General features: G+C 37.3%; 1 protein-coding gene across 1 annotated transcript in view; it reads left to right on the top strand.

The window, feature by feature from the left end:
• ARHGEF38 (Rho guanine nucleotide exchange factor 38) overlaps positions 1-23,309 on the top strand; it is a 141,971-nt gene that overhangs the window by 17,510 nt on the left and 101,152 nt on the right. Inside the window, exon 2 of the mRNA XM_032163596.2 lies at positions 22,089-22,276. Within this exon, the coding sequence (XP_032019487.1) occupies positions 22,089-22,276 (188 nt within the window). The remainder of the gene's footprint in view (positions 1-22,088; positions 22,277-23,309) is intronic.

The raw sequence follows: 23,309 nt of genomic DNA, 5'->3' as shown, positions 1-23,309 counted from the left end.
AAATTATTTCAAAACATTAAAGCAGTTTTCACAGAAACATACACATGGTATTTTACCCTCATATTTCATTAATTTATGTAAGTTAAGTTAAAGTAATATAATTACAAAGAAGTACAACTGACATAATGAGGTCAGCTGTTGAACACAATTAAGTCTTGAAAAACATGCCTCTTGATTGTTAGGTGGAGAAGTACATAGACATCAGTTTGTGCATTTTAGGGAGATAATGGAAAATGTTGATTTAGCTCATGACTTTAATACCCTGTCTTTACTTCTAGATTATACATATCTTGATGATAAGAGCTGTTGTTTATTCATTATAATATACACAACACAAAGCACAATATCAACTCAATATCCAATATGTAATTTAAAAAATTAATATTAAATTAGATATAAGGTTTTTTAACTCCAAAGACTATGGAATTTGTAAAATTGTTAACTTACCTTCAAATTCTAATATTCTTTGATTTGTATGTAATTATAAACATATTTGTGTTGTGATGAAATTATATATTAATGGCCAGATTCTTGTGTTGTATTATCTTTGTGTTCTCCACAGTCAAATGACTGTGAAAGTCGCTCAATAAGTATGTATCAAATGGTGTATGTGTGCCTGCCTGGTTGGTTGTTGGGAGTATGAGAATGTTCCAGCATTCTTGAAGTATGTCTTTATTAGCAGCATGAGAACAAACTAATACATACTGCATTTTGTTTATAAAAGTGCATATTCCTGAAAATTATTTTTAAGGTTAAGGCAAGTGTTGTTAAGTAAGGCATTAAACAAAACCTTAAGCTTGGTATATGAAATTATTCACTACAACTATTCTTTACCAAGAGATCAGTAAGATTTCAATACAATTAAGAAAATCTAAATTTAGGATTATTTATTGGTAGCTATTGAAAAATAATATCAGAGGGGAAACTTAATCTAAATAAACAATGATTTAGAATTTTATAAGTAATAATAAGCTGTGTACTTTAGCAGGACACAGCTATTTAATCATCTCCTTGCCCATTAAACTTGTTTGAGAAGCACATTTTCAGTGAATGCTCAGAAACTTATTTGCATTGGTAATTTAGCTTTGGGGTAAATGATTCAGATTTTTAAAATTCAGATGTTATTATATTATGCTAAACAACATTCAAGGGCTATGTCCCTAGCTCATCTGAATTTAGCCTGAATAATAGCAGTGCACATTAGGCCTGGTGTTGAACCGACTTTGTAGCAGTCTTTGCTGTTTTTGCTTTTTCCAGCCAAGGAGGGCAATTTCCTGATAGATGGTCAATCTCCCCTCTTGCCCTTGGAACATTTTCAAGGAAAAGAAAAAGAGGGAAAGCAGGTGCAGCCATTCAGAACCAGATACAGAATAATGGCAAATAAATCATGGTCATAAAAACAATGACTGACATTTTTTGAGAGGTTTCTGGCGTGTCAGACATTGAATTAAGCAATTTTCATGCTTTATCTCAATTCTCACAACCTCCTAGCAGTGAGCAGTGGTTAACATGCAGGTTCAGGAGCCAGACTGGCTCAGGTTTGAATCTTGGCCCGCCACTTTCAGTGGTGTGACCTTGGGCAAACTACTTAACCTCTGTGTGCGTCAGCTTCTGCATGTGTAAAAGGAAGGGGATATATATACATCTTACTGTGTTTTTGTGAAGATTGAAAAGCAAATGCAAAACAAACTCAGTGTTTGCACTAAAAAATGTTAGCTTTTATTATCATTTAATATTACTGTTATTCTTTTTTTCCTTCTATGGTGAATCAATTTAGTGAAGCCAAATGACTTGGTCCAGGTCACACAGGAAGTGGGTGTCATTGCCAGAACTGAACTCTATGCCTCCCTGTCCAGCAAAATTCCACTACATAGAACATAATGTACCATGATCACAACAGTTACAGGCAGGGAGTGAAGGGAGAGAGCCCAGGCTTCGGAGCTAAGCACATAAAGTTTGAATCCCAGCTCTTCTGCATATTCTATGAATCACTGGATATATTTACATACATTCACTGTATTCAGTTTCATCTCTAAAATTAGCATAATATCCCATTTTTAGAGTTGTGAGAAAGATAATAAATAATGCATATTTTAAAAACTGGTAAATAAAAAGTTCTTGAAACTGGTTGCTCTTATTATAGGTTTATCACAATACATTATAATCAAATATAATTGCAGTAGTAGTGTATAATGCTTCAATATCAAAAATAATTTGGGGGAATATACACGTTTATAAACAAAATGCAGTATGTATTAGTCTATTCTCATGCTGCTGATAAAGACATACCTGAGACTGGGTAATTTATAAAGGAAAGAGATTTAATTGACTCAGAGTTCCACATGGCTGGGGAGGCCTCAGGAAACTTACAATCATGGCAGAAGAGGAAGCAAACACATCCTTCTCATGGCAACAGAAAGGGGAACTATTAGTGAAGAGCGGGGGAAAGGCCCTTGTAAAACTGTCAGATCTTGTGAGAACTCACTCACTGTCCAAAAACAGCAGCCTAGGGGTAACCACCCTTGTAACCATCCTTATGATTCAATTACCTCCCACCAGGTCCCTCCCACGACACGTAGGGATTATGGGATCCACAATTGAAGATGAGATTTGGGTGGGGACACAGCCAATCCATATCATAGTATATATACACAATGGAGTATCATCAGCCTTAAAAGGAAAGGAAATTCTGATAACATGATATAACATCAATGAACCTTGAGGAAACATGATACAACACAGATGAACCTTGAGTACTTTCTGCTAACTGAAATAAGCCAGACACAAAAGAACAAATACTGTATGACTCTACTTATATGAAGTACATAGTCGTCAAATTCATAGAGACAAAAAGCAGAATGATGGTTGCCAGAGGCTGGAGGGAGGAAGAAATGCATAAGTATTGTTTAATAGGTATAAAATTTGTTTAGAAAGATGAAAACATTCTGGAGATGTTTGGTGGTAGTGGTTGTCCAACAATGTGAATGCATTTAATGCCACTGAACTGCACACTTAAAAATAGTTAACATCATACATTTTATGTCATGTCTATTTTACTACAATGAAAAAGTTGGAGAAAAAAGAATAAATCCATTTATAGGAGGAAAAATTTGTTATTAAAATTATTGAAATGACAATTGCAGTCCTAAAATGAACTCATGCCTCTTCTTTTTTTTTATTTTATTTTTTTTCTGAGACGGAGTCTCACTCTGTCACCCAGGCTGGGAGTGCAATGGTGCGATCTTGGCTCACTGCAATCTCCACCTCGTGGGTTCAAGTGATTCTCCTGCCTCAGCCTCCCAAGTAGCTGGGATTACAGGCGCCCACCACCATGCCCAGCTAATATTTTGTATTTTTAGTAGAGACGGGTTTCACTGTGTTGACCAGGCTGGTCTCAAACTCCTGACCTCAGGTGATCCGCCCACCTCAGCCTCTCAAAGTGCTGGGATTACAGGCGTGAGCCACCGCGCCCTGCCTGATCATGCCTCTTTAGGAAGATTTTTGACATTTTGCATTGAATTCCTCCAAGAAGTCATTTCAGTCTTTATATTTCATAATAGTGAGAAGGAGTGCATGACTATTCTTACCCACACATATGTTCCTATTCGAATTGGCAGATGAGTATTCATCAACGTAGATTCTAACAATACTGTCAGAAGAGAAATGATATTGTTGTGACACCAAGGGAACATTTTTATTATACACATTACCTTGGAATAACATTTTTGCCAGGAAATTTGATGTGGCATACATATGGTGCCTGATAGAAAGAAGCCAGGTGAAAGTACATTAGTCCTGTGTGTTGAACATGATATATAGTCAAACAGCCTGTGAGATAGAAGGATATCATTAACTATGAAGGTCATTCCATCATCAGTATAATGTTTGGAACAAAGATGTATTCAGTTATGCTGTATACTCTATTTATACTTCAACTCCTCATCTTTATAAACCTATCTTTCTATGTGATTTTTAAAACTCCCAGAAGACTTTTTTTTAAGAAGAGAAGATCTGTTTTTTTTAAATTGTCTTGTACTCCAAATTCAAATCAAAACTATTATGAATTTGAAAACATGACTTCTTCTGACATTGAAACTTTTCTTTTTTTTTCCAATTACTATATAACTGTTAAAATTTTGGAAAAATATTTTAGTATGCCCAGGAAGCATTGCTATGTCTATTCTATTTGCATTTGTTTCATAGTCTCATTAGGTTCATTTTCCCCCTAATTTTTCATTTGTGGTAAAATGCACATAACAACATTTACCATCTTAGCCACTTTAAAGTGTACAGTTCCGTGGCATTAAATACATTCGTAATGTTCTGCAAACCTCACCACCACCTCCAGCACTCTTTTCATCTTGTAAAAATGAAACTCTATAACTATTAAACAATAACTGTCTCTTCTCCCCCATCCTCAGCCTTTGGCAACCATCTCCATTTTCCGTTTCTATGATTTCGACTATTCTAAGTACCTCATACAAGTGGGATCATATGTATTTGCCCTTTGTGCCTGGCTTATTTTACTTGCCATAATGTCCTCAAGGTTCATCCAGGTTATAACATATGTCATAATTCCCTTTCTTTTTCAGACTGAATAATATTCCGTTTTCTGAATATTCCACATTTTGCTCATCTATTTATCCATTAATGGATACTTGGGTTGCTTCCGTGCTTTAGCTATTGAGAATAATGCAATCCTACCAACAATACTCGAGAATTCCAATTCCAATTTCTCCACATCCTTGCCAACACTCCTGGCTTATTTTTTTAAATATATTAGCCGTCCTAATGGGTGCAAAGTGGTATCTCACTGTAGTTATGATTTGCTTTTCCCTCATGATTAGTGATGCTGAGCATCTTTTCATATGCTGATGGGCCCTTTGTATATTTTCATTGGAGAAAAGTCCATTCAAGTGCTTTGCTCATTTTTTATTCAGGTTGTTTATTTTGTTATTGCTGTTGTTGCTGAGTTTTGGAGCTCTTTCTACATTCTGGATATTAATCTTTTATCAGATATACAAATATTTTCTATTATGCTGTAAATTGCTCTTTGATTTTGTTGATAGTGTCTTCTGATGCATAAACTTTAAAATTTTCATAAGGCCAACTTTTCTGTTTCTTCAGAAAAGAAGAAAAAGGCCTGAGCCTTTGTCATATCCAAGAAATTACTGCCAAATTCAATATCATGAAATTTTTGCCCTATGTTTTCCTTTATGAGTTTTATATTTTTAGATTTCTGATCCATTCTGAGTTCAATTTTGTATATGGTGTTAGATAAGGGTCTAACTTCATTCTTTTACATGCAAATATCCAATTTTCCAAGCACCATTTGTTGAAAAGTTGTCTTTTCCCCATAAAATAGTCTTGGCACCCTTGTAAAATATCATTTGACCATATATGCAAGGATTTATTTCTGGTTCTTTATTCTGTTTCATTAGTCTGTATTTATGCCAGTACCACAATATGTTGACTTACTGTAACTTTGTAGTAAGTTTTGAAATCACAAAGCATGAGTTTCTCCAGCTTTATTCTTTTTTTCAAGATTATTTTGGCCTATTGTCCCTTGAGATGCCATATAAGTTTTAGGATAGGTTTTTTTTATTTCTGCAAAAAAATTTGGAATTTTGATTAAAAAAAAGATTGCATAGAATCTGTAAATCACTTTGGGTAGTATTGACGTCTTAACAATATTAAGTCTTTCCGTCCATGAACATATCTTCTCATTTATTTATATCTTTAATTTCTTTTAATAATATTTTATAGTTTTCATTGTGCAAATCTTTCTCCTCTTTGGTTATGTTAATTCATAAGTATTTCATTCTTTTTGATGCTATTGTGAATGGAAACACTTTCTTAATATTTTTTCAGATTGTTCATTGCTACTGTAAAGAAAAAACGCAACTGATTTTTGTGTGTTGACTTCATATTCTGCTACTTTACTGAATTTATTAGTTCCAACAGTTTTTGGGGCGAATATTTTGTTTTCCACACTTGAGATCATATAATTTTAGAACAGAGAGAATTTTACTTCTTTTTCCACTTTGGATGCACTTATCTCTTTTCCTTGCCTAATTGCTCCAGCTAGAATTTTCAGTATTATGTTGAAAAGAAGTGGCAAAGGCCGGGCGCGGTGGCTCACGCCTGTAATCCCAGCACTGTGGGAGGCCGATGTGGGTGGATCCTGGGGTCAGGAGTTCGAGACCAGCCTGATCAACATAGCGAAACCCCATTTCTACTAAAGATACAAAGAAAAAAAAAATTAGCCAGGCGTGGTGGGAGGCACCTGTAATCCCAGCTACTCGGAGGCTAAGGCAGGAAAATCGCTTGACCCCAGGTGGCAGAGGTTGTAGTGAGCCGAGATGGTGCCATTGCCCTCCCGCCTGGGTGACAGGGCAAGACTCCATCTCAAAAAAAAAAAAAAAAAAAAAAAGAAGTGGCAAGAGTAGGCATCCTTGTCTTGTTTCTGATCTTAGAAGAGAAGTCTTCAGTCTTTCACCATTGGATATGATGTTTGCTGTTAATTTTTTATATATGGCTTTTATTATGTTAAGGCAGTTTCTTTCTATCCCTTATTTGTTGGATTAAAAAAAATTTTTTATTTCAATAGCTTTTGGGATACAAGTCGTTTTTGGTTACATAGATTGATTATATAGTAGTGAATTCTGACATTTTAGTGCACCTATCACCTGAGTAATGTATGTTGTACCCATTATGTAGTTTTGTATCCCATATAGAATAATGGCATCCAGCTCCATCCAGGTTGCTGCAAAAGACATTATTTCATTCTTTTTTATGGCTATATTCCATAGCATATATATATACCCATATATATACACACACACGTATATAGCATATATATATATATATACACACACACACACACACATATATACACACACACACACACACCATATTTTCTGTATCCACTCATTGGTCAGTGGGCACTTAGGTTGGCTTCATATCTTTGCAATTGTGAATTGTGCTGCAATAAACATACATGTATGTGTGTCTTTTTCATATAATGACTTCTTTCCTTTGGGTAGATAGCCAGTAGTGGGATGGCTGGATTGAATGGTAGATCTACTTCTAGTTCTTTAAGGAATCTCCATACTATTTTTCATAGAGGTTGTACTTATTTACATTCCCACCAGCAGAGTAGAAGCATTCTCCTTTCATCACATCTACATCAACATCTACCAATTTTTGACTTTTTGATAATGGCCATTCTTACTGGAGTAAGATGGTATCCCATTGTGGCTTTAATTTGCATTTCCCTGACAATTAGTGATGTTGAGCATTTTTTCATGTTTGTGGGTCATTTGTATATTTTCTTTTGAGAAACGTCTATTTATGTCCTTTGCCCACTTTTTGATGGGGTTATTTGTTTTTTCGTTAATTTGTTTGACTTCCTTGTAGATTCTGGATATTAGTCCTTTTTCAGAGACATAGTTTAAAAATATTTTCTCCACTCTGGATTGTCTGTTTATTCTGATGACTATTTCTTTTGCTGTGCAGAAGCTTTTTAGTTTAATCAGGTCTCATTTATTTATTTTTGCTTTTTTTCCATTTGCTTTTAGGGTTTTAGTCATAAATACTTCGCCTACGCCAATGTCCAGAAGAGTTTTTTCAAAGTTATCTTCTAGACTTTTTATGCTTTCAGTCCTAGGTTTAAGTCTTTGATCCATCTTGAGTTTATTTTTGTATAAGGTGAGAGATAAGGATCCAATTTCAGTCTTCTACATGTGGACATCTAGTTTTCCCAGCATCATTTATTAAATAGAGTTTCCTTTTCCCAATTTATGTTTTTGTATGCTTTGTTGAAGATCAGCTGTTTATAAGCATTTGACTTTATTTCTGGGTTCTCTATTCTGTTCCCTTAGTTTATCTGCCTCCTTTTGTGAGTACAGCCTTGTAGTATAACTTAAAGTCCAGTAATGTGATGTCTCCAGATTTGTTCTTTTTGTTTAGGATCACTTTAGCTATTTGGGGGCTTTTTTGGTTCCATATGAATTTTAGGATTGTTTTTGCTAATTCTGTGAAAAACGATGTTGGTATTTTGATGCGAATTGCATTGAATCTGTAGATTGCCTTGGGCAGTATGATCATTTTCACAGTATTGATTCTTCCAATCCATTAGCATGGAATGTGTTTCCGTTTGTTTGTGTCATCTATGATTTATTTCAGCAGTGTTTTGTAGTTCTCCTTATAGAGATTTTCCATCTCCTTTGTAAAGTTTATTCCTAGTTATTCAATTTTCTTTTTTCTTTTTTTTTTCAGCCGTTGTAAAAGGGATTGAGTTCTTTATTTGATTCTCAGCTTGCTCACTGTTGGTGTGTAGCAAGCAGCACTGCTGATTTGCGCACATTGATTTTGTAACCTGAGACTTTACTGAATTTGTTTATCGAATCTAAGAGTCTTTTGAAGGAAAATTTAGGGCTTCCTAGATATAGAGTCATGTCACCAGCAAGCAGTGAAGTTTGACTTTCTCTTTTCCAAAATGGATCCCCTTATTTCCTTCTCTTACCTGTTTGCTCTGGCTAAGACTTCCAGTACTATGTTGAATAGGAATGGTAAAAGTGGGCATCCTTGACTTTTTCCAGTTCACAGGAGGAATTCTTTCAACTTTTCTTCCTTCAGTATGATGTTGGGGTTTGTTGAAGGTTTTTATCATAAAGGGATGCTGAATTTTATTGAGTGCTTTTTTCTGCATCTATTGAGATGATCATATGATTTGTGTTTTTAATTCTGTTTATGTGATGTATCACATATATTGACTTGTATATGTTTAACCATCTCGGCAACCTGGGGATGAAACGCACTTTATCATGGTGTATTATCTTTTTGATTTGCTGTTAGATTCAGCTAGCTAGTATTTTGTTGAGAATTTTGTGTCTATGTTCGAAAGAAATATTGGTCTGTATCTTTCTTTTTTTATTATATCCCTTCCTGATTTTTGTATCAGAGTGATGCTGGCTTCATAGAATGATTTAGGTAGGATTCCCTCTTCCTCTATCTTTTGTAATGGTTTCAGTAGGATTGATGCCAATTTTCCTTTGAATGTCTGACAGAATTCAACTGTGAATTCATCTGGTCCTGGGTTTTGTTGTTGTTGTTGGCAAGTTTCTAGTTACTTCTCCCATCTCGCTGCTTGTTATCGGTCTAATCAGGGTTCCTATTTCTTCCTGACTTAATCTAAGAGGGTTGTATGTTTCCAGGAATTTATCCATTTCCTATAGGTTTTCTGGTTTGTGTGCCTAGAAATGCTCATAGTAATCTCAAATGATCTTTTTTTATTTCTGTGGTGTCAGTTGTAATGTCTCAAGTTTCATTTCTAATTGAGCATATTTGAATCTTCTCTCTTTTCTTGGTTAATCTTGCTAATGGTCTATCAATTTTGTTTATCTTTTCAAAGAACCAGCTTTTTGTTTCATTGATCTTTTGTATTTTTTTGTTTTAATTTCTTTTGGTTCTGCTCTGATCTTTGTTATTCCTCTTCTGCTAGCTTTGGATTTAGTTTGTTCTTTTTTCTCTAGTTCCTTAAGGTGTAACATTAGATTGTCAATTTGTGATCTTTTAGACTTTTTAATGGGGCATTTAGCACTATAAACTTTCCTTTTAGCATTCCTTTTGCTGTATCCCAGGGTTTTGATAACTTGTGTCATTATTATCATTTATTTAAAAGAATATTTAAATTTCTATCTTGATTTCATCATTAACCTCAAAATCATTCAGGAGCAGATCGTTTAATTTCCATGTGTTTGTATAGCTATGGGGGTTCCTTATGGAGTTAATTTCTAGTTTTATTCCACTGTGGTCTGAAAGATAGTTGATATTATTTTGACTTCTCAAAATTTATTGAGACTTGTTTTGTGGCCTATCGTGTGGTCTGTCTTGGAGGATGTTCCATGTGCTGATGAGAAGAATGTATATTCTGCGGTTCTTGGGTAGAATGTTCTATCCATTTGTTATAGAATATAAGTTAAGTCTGTTGTTTCTTTGTTGACTTTCTGTCGTGATTATCTGTGTAGTACTGTCAGTGGAGTATTGAATTTTCCCACTATTATTGTGTTGCTGTCTTAGGTCTAGTAGTAATTGTTTTATGAAAATGGGAGCTCCCGTGTAAGGTACATATGAATTTAGGATTATAATATCTTCCTGTTGAAATTTTCCTTTTATCATTATAAAATGACCTTTTTGTCTTTTACTGTTGTTGCTTTAAACTCTGTGTGATCTAAGAATAACTATTCCTATTCGCTTTGGTTTCCATTTGCATAGAATATCTTTTTCCACTTTTTTACCATGAATTTATATGAATCTTTACATTTTAGGTAAGTCTCTTGAAGACAGTTGATATTTGGTTTGTGATTTTTTTAATCCATTATGCCAATCTGTATATTTCAAGTGGAGCATTTAGCCACTTACATTTAACATTGAGATGTAAGGTATAGTTTCATTTATCATGTCATTGTTACCTAGATAGTTTCAGTTTTTCTCATTGTGTTACTGTTTTATAGGCCCTGTAGATTTTATGCTGTCAAAAAGTTCTATTTTGGTGCATATCAAGCCTGGCTGTTCTTGGTGTATAGGAATGCTACTGGGGTTTTTTTGGTATGTTGATTTTGTATCCTGAAACTTTGCTGAATTTGTTCATTAGCTGAAGGAGTATTTGGGCCAGGACTATGGGGTTTCCTAGATATGGAATCATGTCATCTGCAAACAGGAATACTTTAACTATTTGGATCCCTTTTATTTCTTTCTGTTGCCTGACTGTTCTGGCCAGGATTACCAATACTATGTTGAGTAAGAGTGGTGAGAGCAGGCATTCTTGTCTTGCGCCAGTTTTTAAGGGGGATGCTTTCAGCTTTTGCCCATTTAGTATCTTGTTGGCTGTGGGTTTGTCATAGATGGCTCTTATTATTTTAATATATGTTCCTTCAATACCTAGTTCATTGGCAGTTTTTAACATGAAAGGATATTGAACTGTATCAAAAGCCTTTTCTGCATCTGTTGAGATGATCATGTGGTTTTTGTCTTTAGTTCCATTTATGAGATGAATCACATTTACTGATTTGCATATGTTGAACCATCCTTGCATCCCAGGGATGAAGCCTACTTGATTGTGGTGAATTAGCTTTTTGATGTGCTGCTGGATTTGATTTGCCAGTATTTTGTTGAGGATTTTTGCATCAATGTTCACCAAGGATATTGGCCTGAAGTTTTCTTTATTTGTTGTGTCTCTGCCAGTCTTTGGTATCAGGATGATGCTGGCCTCATAGAAGGAGTTGGGGAGGAGTTCCTCCTCCTCAATTTTTTGGAATAGCTCTAGTAGGAATGATATCAGCTTTTATTTGTACATGTGTTTGAATTTGGCTGTGAATCCCTCTGTTACTGAGCTTCTTTTGGTTAGTAGACTATTTACTACTTTTTCAGTTTTGGAGCTCATTATTGGACTGTTCAGAAATTGAATTTCTTCCTGGTTCAGTTTTGGGAGGGTGTATATGTCCAGGAATTTATCCATTTCTTCTAGGTTTTCTAGTTTGTGTGCATAGTGTGTTCAGAATAGTCTCTGATGATTGTATTTCTGTGAGGTCAGTGGTATTACCTCTTTTGCCATTGCCAATTGTGTTCATTTGGATCTTTTCTCTTTTCTTCTTTATTAGTCTAGCTAGCAGTCTATCTTACTAATTTTTTCAAAAAAACTAGATCTTGGATTCATTGATCTTTTGAATGGTTTTCATGTCTCGATCTTCTATTCAGCTCTGATTTTGATTAGTTTGTGTCTTCTGCTAACTCTGAGGTTGGTTTGCTCTTCCTTCTTTAGCTCTTTTATTTGTGATGTTAAGTTGTTAAATTGAGATCTTTCTAACTTTTCGATGTGGGCATTTAGTGCTATATATTTCCCTCTTAACGCTGCCTTAGCTGTGTCCCAGAGATTCTGGTATGTTGTGTCTTTGTTTTCATAGGTTTCAACAAACTTCTTGATTTCTCTCTTAATTTCATTATTTACCCAAAAGTCATTCACGAACAGGTTGTTTCATTTCCATGTAATTGTGTGGTTCTGGGCAATTTTCTTGGTCGTTAATTCTAATTTTATTGTACTATGGTCTGAGAGAGTGGTTGGTATAATTTCAAGGGTTTTTGTACATTTTTGCTGAGCATAATTATATGTCTGATTGTGTGGCTGATTTCTGAGTATGTGCTGTGTGGCAATGAGAAGAATGTATATTCTGGTTTTTTTTGTTTGTTTGTTTGAGACAGAGTCTTGCTCTGTTGCCTAGGCTGGAGTGCAGTGGCACTACTTCAGTTCACTACAACCTCCACCTCCCTGGTTCAAGCGATTCTCCTGCCTCAGCCTCCCAAGTATCTGGGACTACAGGTGACCACCACCACGCCCAGCTAGTTTTTGTATTTTTAGTAGAGGTGGGGTTTCACCATGTTGGCCAGGCTGGTCTCAAACTCCTGACCTCAAATGATCCACCAACTTCGGCATCCTAAACTGCTGGGATTACAGGCATGAGCCACCAAACCCGGCCTATTCTATTTGTTTTCTAGTGGAGAGTTCTGTAGTAGTCTAGAGGGTATAATAGAGACTGTAAGGAGGAAACATTATTTGAAGTACTCCTTGTCTGTTTAACTCATCCCTCCTGCAGGAGTAGTTGGGGGCCAAGAACAAGTCCCGGTGCACCGTAGCCCGATACAGGATTCCCAGCTTTCTCTGCCTTGGGCCCAGCATCTGTGGCTTCCTTCTGTCCCCTCTCGATGCCTTTTCTTTGAAGATTTACTAGAGTGCACCAGTCTTCCCAGTGTTTTGTTCACTTGGTGGAAGATGTTCCTCCTGCTTGCATGTAGTTGGCCATCTTGGAATGAACTCAGGGTTAGCATCTTTCAAAAATTCTGAAAAGCTCCCAGCTTTTAGGACTTCAAATAATGCTCTTCCTTACATTCTCTATTATACCCTCTAGACCTCCAAGTAAACATTAGTTGAACCTTCTTATTCAATCCTCAACATCTCCTAACCTCTCTCATATATTTTACATGTCTATTGCAGTCTATAAAATTTTCTTGGCTTGTTCATTAATCCCTTTAACTTTGTATAATTTACCATTTAGTTCATTATACAACTCAACTATTTATTCAACTTATTTATTTATTAAACAAAATAATTACATTTTAATTATTATGAACTTTTATTTTAAGGTTCTGTATTATCTTTTTAAATCCACTTGATTATTTTTATAGTCTCTTGTTTCTTGCTTATAATTTCAAACCGTTACTTGTTTTTTAGACCTATTAAATACCCTTTTAATATCTCTAATAATTTTAGTATCTTAAGACTTTGTGGATATAATTATGCTATCAATTTTATTTTCTGTATCTGACTCATGGTATCATGTTTCCATGTGTGTTTTAGAATTTTTTAAAATCTCGTATTCCTATGGCCAGGTGCAGTGGCTCATGCTTGTAATCTCAGCACTTTGGGAGGCCGAGGTGGGTAGATCATGAGGTCAGGAGTTCAAGATCAGCCTGGCCAACCCAATGAAACCCCGTCTCTACTAAAAATACAAAAAATTGGCTGGGTGTGGTGGCAAACGCCTGTAATCCCAGCTACTCAGGAGGCTGAGGTGGGAGAATCACTTGAATCAAGGAGGCGGAGGTTACAGTGAGCCAAAATCATGCCACTGCACTCTAGCCTGGGTGACAGAGCTAGACTCCATCTCAAAAAAAAAAAAAAAAAAAAATCTCGTATTCCTTAAAATGTAGCTGCGAGGAACAGTTGAAGCCTGACTTGAGTTTCTATTCAATTTCATTAAGCTTTGTTCTTAATTTCCTTAATTATATTTTCTTTTGGCTTATTGTATTTTTTTTTTACTTATTTAGTTAAGAGTCAAATCATTTTCACTCTTGCTTTTTTCTTGTATATGAACTTAAGTCTATACATTTTCTGTAAGCAGTGCTTTACCTACATTCCACATGTTTTAATTTGTAATATTTTTCTTATCCTTATAACAGATATCTTCTATTTACTTTAGTCATTTCTTCTGTGACCCATCAGTTATTTTGTAGGTTTTGTTTTTGTTTTAATTTCAAAACAAATGAGTCCTAACATTTTATTTTTGTTATTTATTTCTACCTTAATTTCATGGTAGTTGTGGTTCTCAATTTACTAATTCTTTGAAATGTTATCACTTAATTTCTGATGTATTTCATAAAGTGTCCTTAAAAATAATATGTAATCTCTAATTATTGGAGTAAATATTTTCTGTCCTAACAGTCTATCGGTTACTGAGAGTTATGTTTAAAATATCACTATTAAGACTGATTTGTCAAATTCTACTTTCAACTCTTTCACTTTTTGCTTCACATGTTTTGAAATTAGGTTATTCAGTACCTACAGAATTAGAATTTTCATATCTTCCTAATGAATGGAACACTTTATCACTATATAGTGCCCACTTTTATTTTTGCCTTAAAGTCTACTTTATCTGTGTAAAATAGCTATATCCCACCCTTCCTTTAATTAGTATTTGCTCAGTATATATTTTTGTACTTTCATCTTCTTGTGTGCTTATGTTCTCAACTGACCTCATGGCATATAGTTGTTGTTTTTTGAATACAATTTGATAATATGGTCATTTGAGTTATTATGATTACACATAGATTTGGATCGACTGCCTCGTATTTGTTTTTCTCTTTCGGTTTGCTCCTTTCTTTATTTGAACTGCTTTCTTTCCTCTACTGGTTTTGATATTTTACATGCTATTTTACTATTTTAATGGTTGGCCTTGAAGTTTTAACATACATCCTTAATTTAAAAAAATCTAAAGTTCATTAATGACTTTAGCTTTTCTGCAGTATCACAAAAATGTTTAAACATTTAAAATACTTACAAGTCTCCACAATCTCTCCCAACATGTCCCGTCCACTAAATCCCTTATCCTCTCCCCAGCGTTCTCCTACCTGGCCACACATTGGTCTGCTTCCTGATCCTTAAATAGGCCATGCACATGCTCACCTTAAGGATTTCCACTGACCAATTCATCTGCTAAAAACCACCTCCCCCAGATATCTGCATGACTCTCTCACCTTTCAACTCAATTTCAGGCCTTTCCTGTCATCTTATTTAAAATTGCACACATTTTAAGCTCTTCCTAGCAGCTCTCACAGCATTATTTTTCTCTGTATCACTTATCACTTTTTAGTATACTAAATAACTTGTTTATTTATGTTCTTCTTCCCCAACTAGAAGTTAAGTTCCATAAGGAAAGGAATTCGTTTGTTGATTTTTTTTTAAATTGCTGTATCCCAAGAACCTAAGATGATTTTGGGCTCACAGTAAGCCCTTAGTATTTATTTGTTAAGCATTCAATAATTTCAGATCTCAAATCCATATGAGAGCCAGTTAGTGTCCTTGAATCGTTAAGGGATGCTATTTTTTTTTCTATTGATCACCACCAAGGCTGAGACAAATCATTTTATTGATGTCTCTTTCTTTGGAGTATTATTTTTACTTAGTATGTTTCCTTTTCTGATACTTTAGCTGGATATGTTTCCTGAGTACGTTCCTTTTTCCCACTCTTGATTTAAAAATTGCCCAAAAATTAAATATTTTTATCTATTTATGGTTCATTTCATGAAAAACAAATGGGAGAATAGATATTGTGCAGGCAACAGCAGTGTCTGACACAATTTTGCTGTTGTTACAAAAAAAATCTCCACTGTATACTGTTATAGTTGCAAAAACAAGTTGCAGAAGAATATGTATATGAGCTTGTGACTGTTAAAAAATAAACAAAAAGCTGAACTTCTGTAAATACGTGTATTTGTACGTGCATGGAGATAGTTTGAGAAGGCTATATGCTAAACTAGAATACAACCAATAATACAGTAAAAATAATATTACAATTAATGAATAGGGATTGCATCTAATAATATAACATTTACAAGATACCCACTATAATACCAGGCACTGTTACAAGTGTTTTACAGACATTAACTAATTTAATCTTCAAAATCACTTTATAAGGCTTTACTAACGTTATCCTTAACTTACAGATGAGAAAACTGATACAGGAAGAGCTAAGTAACTTGTCTGAGGTAATGGATCTAATAAATGGTAGTGATGGAGTTTGAACCCAGGCAGTCTGGCTCCCAAGGCTATGCACTTAAACCCCTACTATATCTACATCTCTCTCTCTCTCTGTCTGCATCTATATCTATCTATCTACAGCTATAGCTATTTCTATCTCTATATATAATCTATCTAGATAGATATCACAAGTATGTATTATTTTATAATTTACAAAGAAAGAAAGAAATTACCTCTCCTTAAATCCACCCCAAAATGGTAGTAGTAGTAGCAAAAACAAGAAGAAAGGAAAAAGAGGATAGGATAAATTCTAAGCAGAATCTGCCTATCAGTGAAGATTGTCTTCAGTCCTCCCCCAACACCCCTTTGCCTTGGGTGCTGTTGCACTTCGCTAAGAGATCAAGGTTCTCCCCATGCATATACCCAAGCCAGATAAACTGCTCAGGATTCTAAACCGCAGCTTTGTTCTGACTTTCCTCTGAAAGCAGCATCCCTATTATTTTTCCTCTTCCTCTTCCAACTGAACTAGCTGTCTACCCACTTTAGAGTCATGCATTTTTCTTGACAAGTTGGTAACCACAGAATAATGGGATAATTGTTTGCTCTAGATGGTGGAAAAGTTCGAGACTGCAGAGAAAGTAACCCTATTGTTCCCATTCCCACAGAAATAGTTAACATTTGTATTGTTTTAAAGATCTCATCCAGCTTCCACATGGAGCTGCTCATTTAATTCAATCTTCATGATCACACTGTGGTGGTTTTCATGCATAGTTTACAGGTAAGGAAACCAAGGCTCTGTGAGGATAACTATTAGTTATTAGTCTACTGTGTTGTCACGGCTGAGTGGCAGAGCTGATCACAAGTCAGATTATCCTTTTCCCAAACTGCAACAGCCTCTTTTTATATAAACTTCCTTGGCCAGGAATCTCCACATATATTATTAATGAATTTTGTGGCTAGAATAGTAAAAATTCACATCACCGCTGGAAAAATAAAGCTTGAGTGTGAAAGAAATACAGAGTGAAGTCAATTACATGGTACTGCTTTAATATACAGCTGCATATTTCTGTTATAGCAATCTGAATAAACTTTTAACCTTAGTTTCACCTTGGCTTTGACATTGTATTTCATTATATGCAAACTATTGGAAAACATTTATTCCTAAAACTATTTTTCCTTCTTTCCTAAATAGCCCCTATTGCTTTTTTTGTTTGTTTGTTTGTTTGTTTTTGAGACGGAGTCTCTCTCTGTCACCCAGGCTGAAGTGCAATGGCACGATCTCGGCTCACTGCAATCTCTGCCTCGTGGGTTCAAGCGATTCTCCTGCCTCAGCCTCCCAAGTGGCTGGGATTACAGGCATGTGCCACCACACCCGGCTAATGTTGTATTTTAGTAGAGATGGCATTTCTCCATGTTGGTCAGGCTGGTATGAAACTCCTGACCTCAGGTGATCCGCCCGCCTCGGCCTCCCAAAGTGTTGGGATTACAGGCGTGAGCCACCCTGCCAGGCCTCCTCTGTTGCTTCATCCAGAAATAAAAGGCTATAGCTGACTGCTGATTTGGGTGATATGTGTTGGCAATATTGTTGAGTTACAAATACTTTTATATATAAAAGTTAAGTACAGCTAAAAGATAAAATGTTTAAATGCAGAGAAAGATCTTACAAAAACAGAATGTGTCCACAATGCATTGCAGAGAGTTTGTTGGTTTAAGAAATGCAAACATAGAAAGTGTTTAGAAACCTGACCATAAAATGATGCAAGTGAAGTTTTTGTTCCTACAATAAACTTGAGTCAAAAGACCAAACAAAGATATCTCATAAGGTTGCCCAACTGTAAATTCCCTGAGAGATTTTTACACCTGAGGGAGAAGTTGAGTATTTTCACTGACACTTTATTTCACCTACCTTGCCCCCACAAATTTGTTCTCAACAAGTTGTTGAGCAGTATTGGAAAATCTAAGCAGTTTTTAATTGACAAAATCTGATGTGGTACATTTTAAAGTGCAGCAACTGAAACGTCTGTGAAGCGGGTTAAGTTAACATCGTGATTGAGTCCTGGAATTTAGAACTAAAAGGAACCCAAATGCACGTTTTAGGGATATTCCTTTGACGACGATCAGAAAAACTTCCTTCTCTTTGCTAGGATCCCAAATAATTCACAGATTAATTTTATAAGGCATAAAAAGTTTAGAACCTGGAAAAGCAAATGTCAGAGCAGTTTTTCATCAGAATCATTTTTATTTTCAAAGAACATATTTTAAGTGATAATTGAGCAGTGTCCATACTGGTTTTGTGTCCAGAATTGGTGGGTTCTTGGTCTCACTGACTTCAAGAATGAAGCCATGGATGCTCGTGGTGAGTGTTACAGCTCTTAAGGTGGCGCGTCTGGAGTTTGTTCCTTCTGATGTTCGGATGTGTTCGGAGTTTCTTCCTTCTGGTGGGTTCGTGGTCTTGCTGGCTCAGGAGTGAAGCTGCAGACCTTCGCGGTGCGTGTTACAGCTCTTAATGCGGCGCGTCTGGAGTTGTTCGTTCCTCCTGGTGGGCTCTTGGTCTCGCTAGCTCAGCAGTGAAGCTGCAGACCTTCCCGGTGAGTGTTACAGCTCATAAAAGCAGTGTGGACCGAAAGAATGAGCAGTAGCAAGAGTTATTGCAAAGAGCAAAAAAAAAACAAAGCTTCCACACTGTGGAAGGGGACCAGAGCGGGTTGCCACGGCAGGCTCGGGCAGCCTGCTTTTATTCTCTTATCTGGCCCCACCCACGTCCTGCTGATTGGTAGAGCCGAGTGGTCTGTTTTGACAACGCTCTGATTGGTGCATTTACCATTCCTGAGCTAGACATAAAGGTTCTCCACGTCCCCACTGAGAGGTGACAGCGTGCTAGCAGTCCTCACAGCCTTCACTTGTTCTCTGAGCCTCCTCTGCCTGGGCTCCCACTTTGGCGGCCGGAGCCGGCTCCCTCAGCTTGCAGGGAGGTGTGGAGGGAGAGGCGTGAGCCGGAACCGGGGCTGCGCGCGGTGCTTGTGGGCCAGCTGGCGTTCCAGGTGGGTGTGGGCTTGGCGGGCCCCGCACTCGGAGCAGCCGGCCGGCCCTGCCGGCCGGCGGCAATGAGGGACTTAGCACCCGGGCCAGCGGCTGCAGACGGTGTACTGGGTCCCCCAGTAATGCCAGCCCACCAGCGCTGTGCTCAATTTCTCGCCAGGCTTTAGCTGCCTTCCCGCGGGGCAGACCTTGGGACTGCAACCCGCCATGCCTGAGCCTCCCACCCCTCCATGGGCTCCTGTGTGGCCGGAGCCTCCCCGACGAGCGCCACCCGCTGCTCCACGGCGCCCAGTCCCATCAACCACCCAGGGGCTGAGGAGTGCGAGCGAGCGCAGGGCGCGGGACTGGCAGGCAGCTCCACCGGCAGCCCAGGTGCGGGATCCACTGGGTGAAGCCAGCTGGGCTCCTGAGTCTGGTGGAGACGTGGAGAATCTTTATGTCTAGCTCAGGGACTGTAAATACACCAGTCGGCACCCTGTGTCTAGCTCAGGGTTTGTGAATGCACCAATCGACTCTGTATCTAGCTGCTCTGGTGGGGCCTTGGAGAACCTTTATGTCTAGCTGAAGGATTGTAAATACACCAGTCGGCATTCTGTATCTAGCTCAAGGTTTGTAAATGTCATAATACATCAAAATATTATGTTGTACATCTTGAATATATACATTTTTAAAAAGAAAAGGCCGCAATGCAGCCTCCTCATTGCAGCTACCCTCATAAGGTGTCCTGTCTTCCTCTTTCATATCCAAAGTAATTCATTGTAATGACACCTGATTGTAACTTGCTTTTTCAAATTTGGGGCACTGAGAGGAAGGCTGCTTCTACTTTCCAATACAAATATTACAAATTAGGCTGGTGCAGTGGCTCACACTTGTAATCCCAGTGCTTCGGGAAGCTCAGGTGGGAGGATTGCTTGAGCCCAGGAGTTTGAGGCTGCAGTGAGCTGCAACTGCACCACTGCATTCCAGCCTGGGTGACAAAGTGAGAACCTGTTTCTGAAAACAAAAAATAAAAAACAAATTAGTAAGCACCCCCAAATTCTCATAATATAGATCAAGATTTGAGGGCTACAGGATATCTCATGCATTCATTCTCTCTCCTTGAATAGATTATCTGTTCTTATATAGCTCATGTGGATTATTATTATTATTATTATTATTATTATTATTATTATTTTGAGACAGAGTCTCATTCTCTCGCCCAGGCTGGAGTTCAGTGGCATGATCTCGGTTCACTGCAAGCTCCGCCTCCTGGGTTCATGACATTCTCCTGCCTCAGCCTCCAAAGTAGCTGGGACTACAGGAGCCCATCACCACGCCCAGCTCATTTTTTGTATTTTTAGTAGAGACGAGGTTTCACTGTGTTAGCCAGGATGGTCTCGATCTGCTGACCTTGTGATCCGCCTGCCTCGGCCTCCCAAAGGGCTGGGATTACAGGCGTGAGCCACTGCGCCCGGCCTCATGCGGATTATTTCTTTAGCACTAAATAGCCCAAATCTCATAAAACCATATGGTTTTGGATGCTATTTGTCGAAACTTCCTGCTTTCCTGATGAAGGAAGGATTGGTAGGAGGCAAATTATTCCGAAACATACTCACCTGCGGGTCTGGATTGTCCAAAGATCAACCCAGTATAGCTTCCAAACTGATGTTGGAATTACTCTCCACAGATGTTTGAATATTGAGCCTCTCTGCCTGAAATGCTGAAGTTAGTGGGCCAGAGAGAGAGCTCATTGCTTTTTAAAGTGTCTGTTCACATTACTGGGGCAGTCTCTTGACATCACACCATTAACTCCTCTGCTATATTGTTTCTCCAGTTGTCTTAGCTTTGCTCCCAGAGTCAGCCAAGAAAACACTCTTTATTTTCACCTTCATACATTGTGACCTGTACATTTATTTTTTACTGTATAGACTCTTTATAGGCCCTTTTGTAAAGTTCCACATTCTCAGGGAGTGGTGTCAACATTGAAGATGTCTCATATACCAGTTACTAGAATCATGTTAACTTTAAATGAAATATAATTACTTCTGCAACTGCAGAGACTAAGATGAAAATTAAGCTTCAAGCTTGAAGCAAATGCATTTACACACACTCTTACATACACAGACTCACACGCTGCCCTGATGTTTATCGCCACTTTGATTTCATGGTCTGTGGTCTGGTTTGTGGCTTCCAAAATTTTACATTGCTGTGGGGAGCTCGTCCTTGAAGATATTTAGCTTTCTTACTTGAATACTTCATATAAACTTTCGCTATGTGTGAGGCTTCCCATTTATCTCATTATCTCCCCAGTACTGTGACTTTTTAAATTAAAACTTTCTGTTTGACAGTTCAAGAATTTTGAAATAACAAGATATGCTTGGTATAAAAGATGAACCATGAAAAATTTCAGTTGAAATTTATTTAATCCACCACTTCTTCACTCCTCATGGATTCTGATAGTGAAATGAAAAGAAAAACTCCAATCATGCAATTGTTTTCCATTTCATTGAGATTTGGATATTACCCACTGAGAATGAGAGGTAATTGTTTTTAATAACAGTGACAAACAAGATTCATTTTCATCTACTAATTGAAGGCATTTCATTTACGAATTAAAATTCTTCCCTTGATTTAAAAGCAAATGTGAACGGAAGTTCTGAACTGGTTTTTTTTCTATACATTTGACCTCCAGGCTGAATACTGGCTTTATAGGCTAAGCTACTAGCAATGGGATATTTTAAAGAAGCCACGATAATTGAGTATCATTTAACTCACTTGTTAGAAGAAGTTCGCTCCCACTTTTCCTCTTGCTCATGTTTTGTAGGGGAATGTCCATATATCACTTCCTAAGAAAACATCATGAGGATACCTTCAGCCTTTTTCCTTGTTAACAAAGTCCTGCGAAGGTGTTGTTTGTTTGTAATGAAGGAAAAAGAAACCTCAGCAGAATGCCTCACCTGTATATGTTTTCATTTAACAGAAAAGATGACTCCACAGAGTGAGTGTTCTGTAGCTGAGACCTTAACCCCAGAGGAAGAGCATCAAATGAAGAGGATGATGGCAAAGCGGGAAAAGATCATTAAGGAGCTGATACAGACGGAAAAGAATTATCTCAATGATCTAGAGCTGTGTATTAGGGAAGTGGTTCAGCCCCTGAGAAATAAAAAGGTAAATGCATATTTGAGATTTTAATTTTTTCAATTTTTTTCTCTCCCATATCCTAAATAGGATCACCAGCATTATGAAATTGAAGCACTCAGGTGTATCAGTGGGATGATGTGCCTTTCTCCCCAAAGCAGCCCTGTTCTCAGCTCTGGGGTTACAGTTTAGTACAAAACAAAGTCCTGCCCTTGTGGAGTTCACTTTCTAATGCAGAAAAGGAGGAGTCAGACAATACACAATAAATAAATAAGCAAACAAAATTGAGATATGTTATATGGTGTGAAGTATGGCTAAGAAAACTAAAGCAGGGAAAAGGAATGAAATAAGGGGACAAGGCCAGGCGCTGTGGCTCACACCTGTAACCCAGCACTTTGGGAGGCCTAGGTGGGTGGATCACCTGAGGTTCAGAGTTCAAGACCAGCCTGGCCAACATGGTGAAACCTCATCTCTACAAAATTACAAAATACAAAAATTAACTGGGCGTGGTGGCACATGCTTGTAATCCCAGCTACTTGGGAAGCTGAGGCAGGAGAATTGCTTGAACCCGGGAGATGGAGGTTGCAATGAGCCGAAATCGCACCATTGCACTGCAGCCTGGGCAACAGAGTGAGACGCTGTCTCAAAAAAGGAAAGAAAGAAAGAAAGAAAGAAAGAGAGAGAGAGAGAAAGAAAGAAAGAAAGAAAGAAAGAAAGAAAGAAAGAAAAAGAAATATGGGGACAAAGGGGTGGTTGTTCTATTTCAAATGGAGTGGCAAATGAAGACTTTTCCAGTGGAGGACATTGAGCAGAGAACTGAAGGAGGTAACAGAATGGTCTAGGCAAAGTGGAATACAAGGGCAAAGACTCTAAGGAGTGATAACTCATCGTCAGGGTTGTAAATACACAATTCAAACAATATAGAAAAACAGAAGCTAGAAAGTGAAAATGATCAGAAATTCCACAGTCAAAGAAAATTACCATTAACACGATCAGACATACCACCTCAGACATCGATTTGAACACTTACATATACATACACAAGCACATATATTTTTACATA

The sequence above is a fragment of the Hylobates moloch genome, unplaced genomic scaffold (genome assembly GCF_009828535.3).
Source record: "Hylobates moloch isolate HMO894 unplaced genomic scaffold, HMol_V3 SCAFFOLD_2, whole genome shotgun sequence".
Lineage (NCBI taxonomy): Eukaryota > Metazoa > Chordata > Mammalia > Primates > Hylobatidae > Hylobates > Hylobates moloch.
Note: the sequence above shows the minus strand (reverse complement) of the source record. Positions and strands in the feature narration are given on the sequence as shown.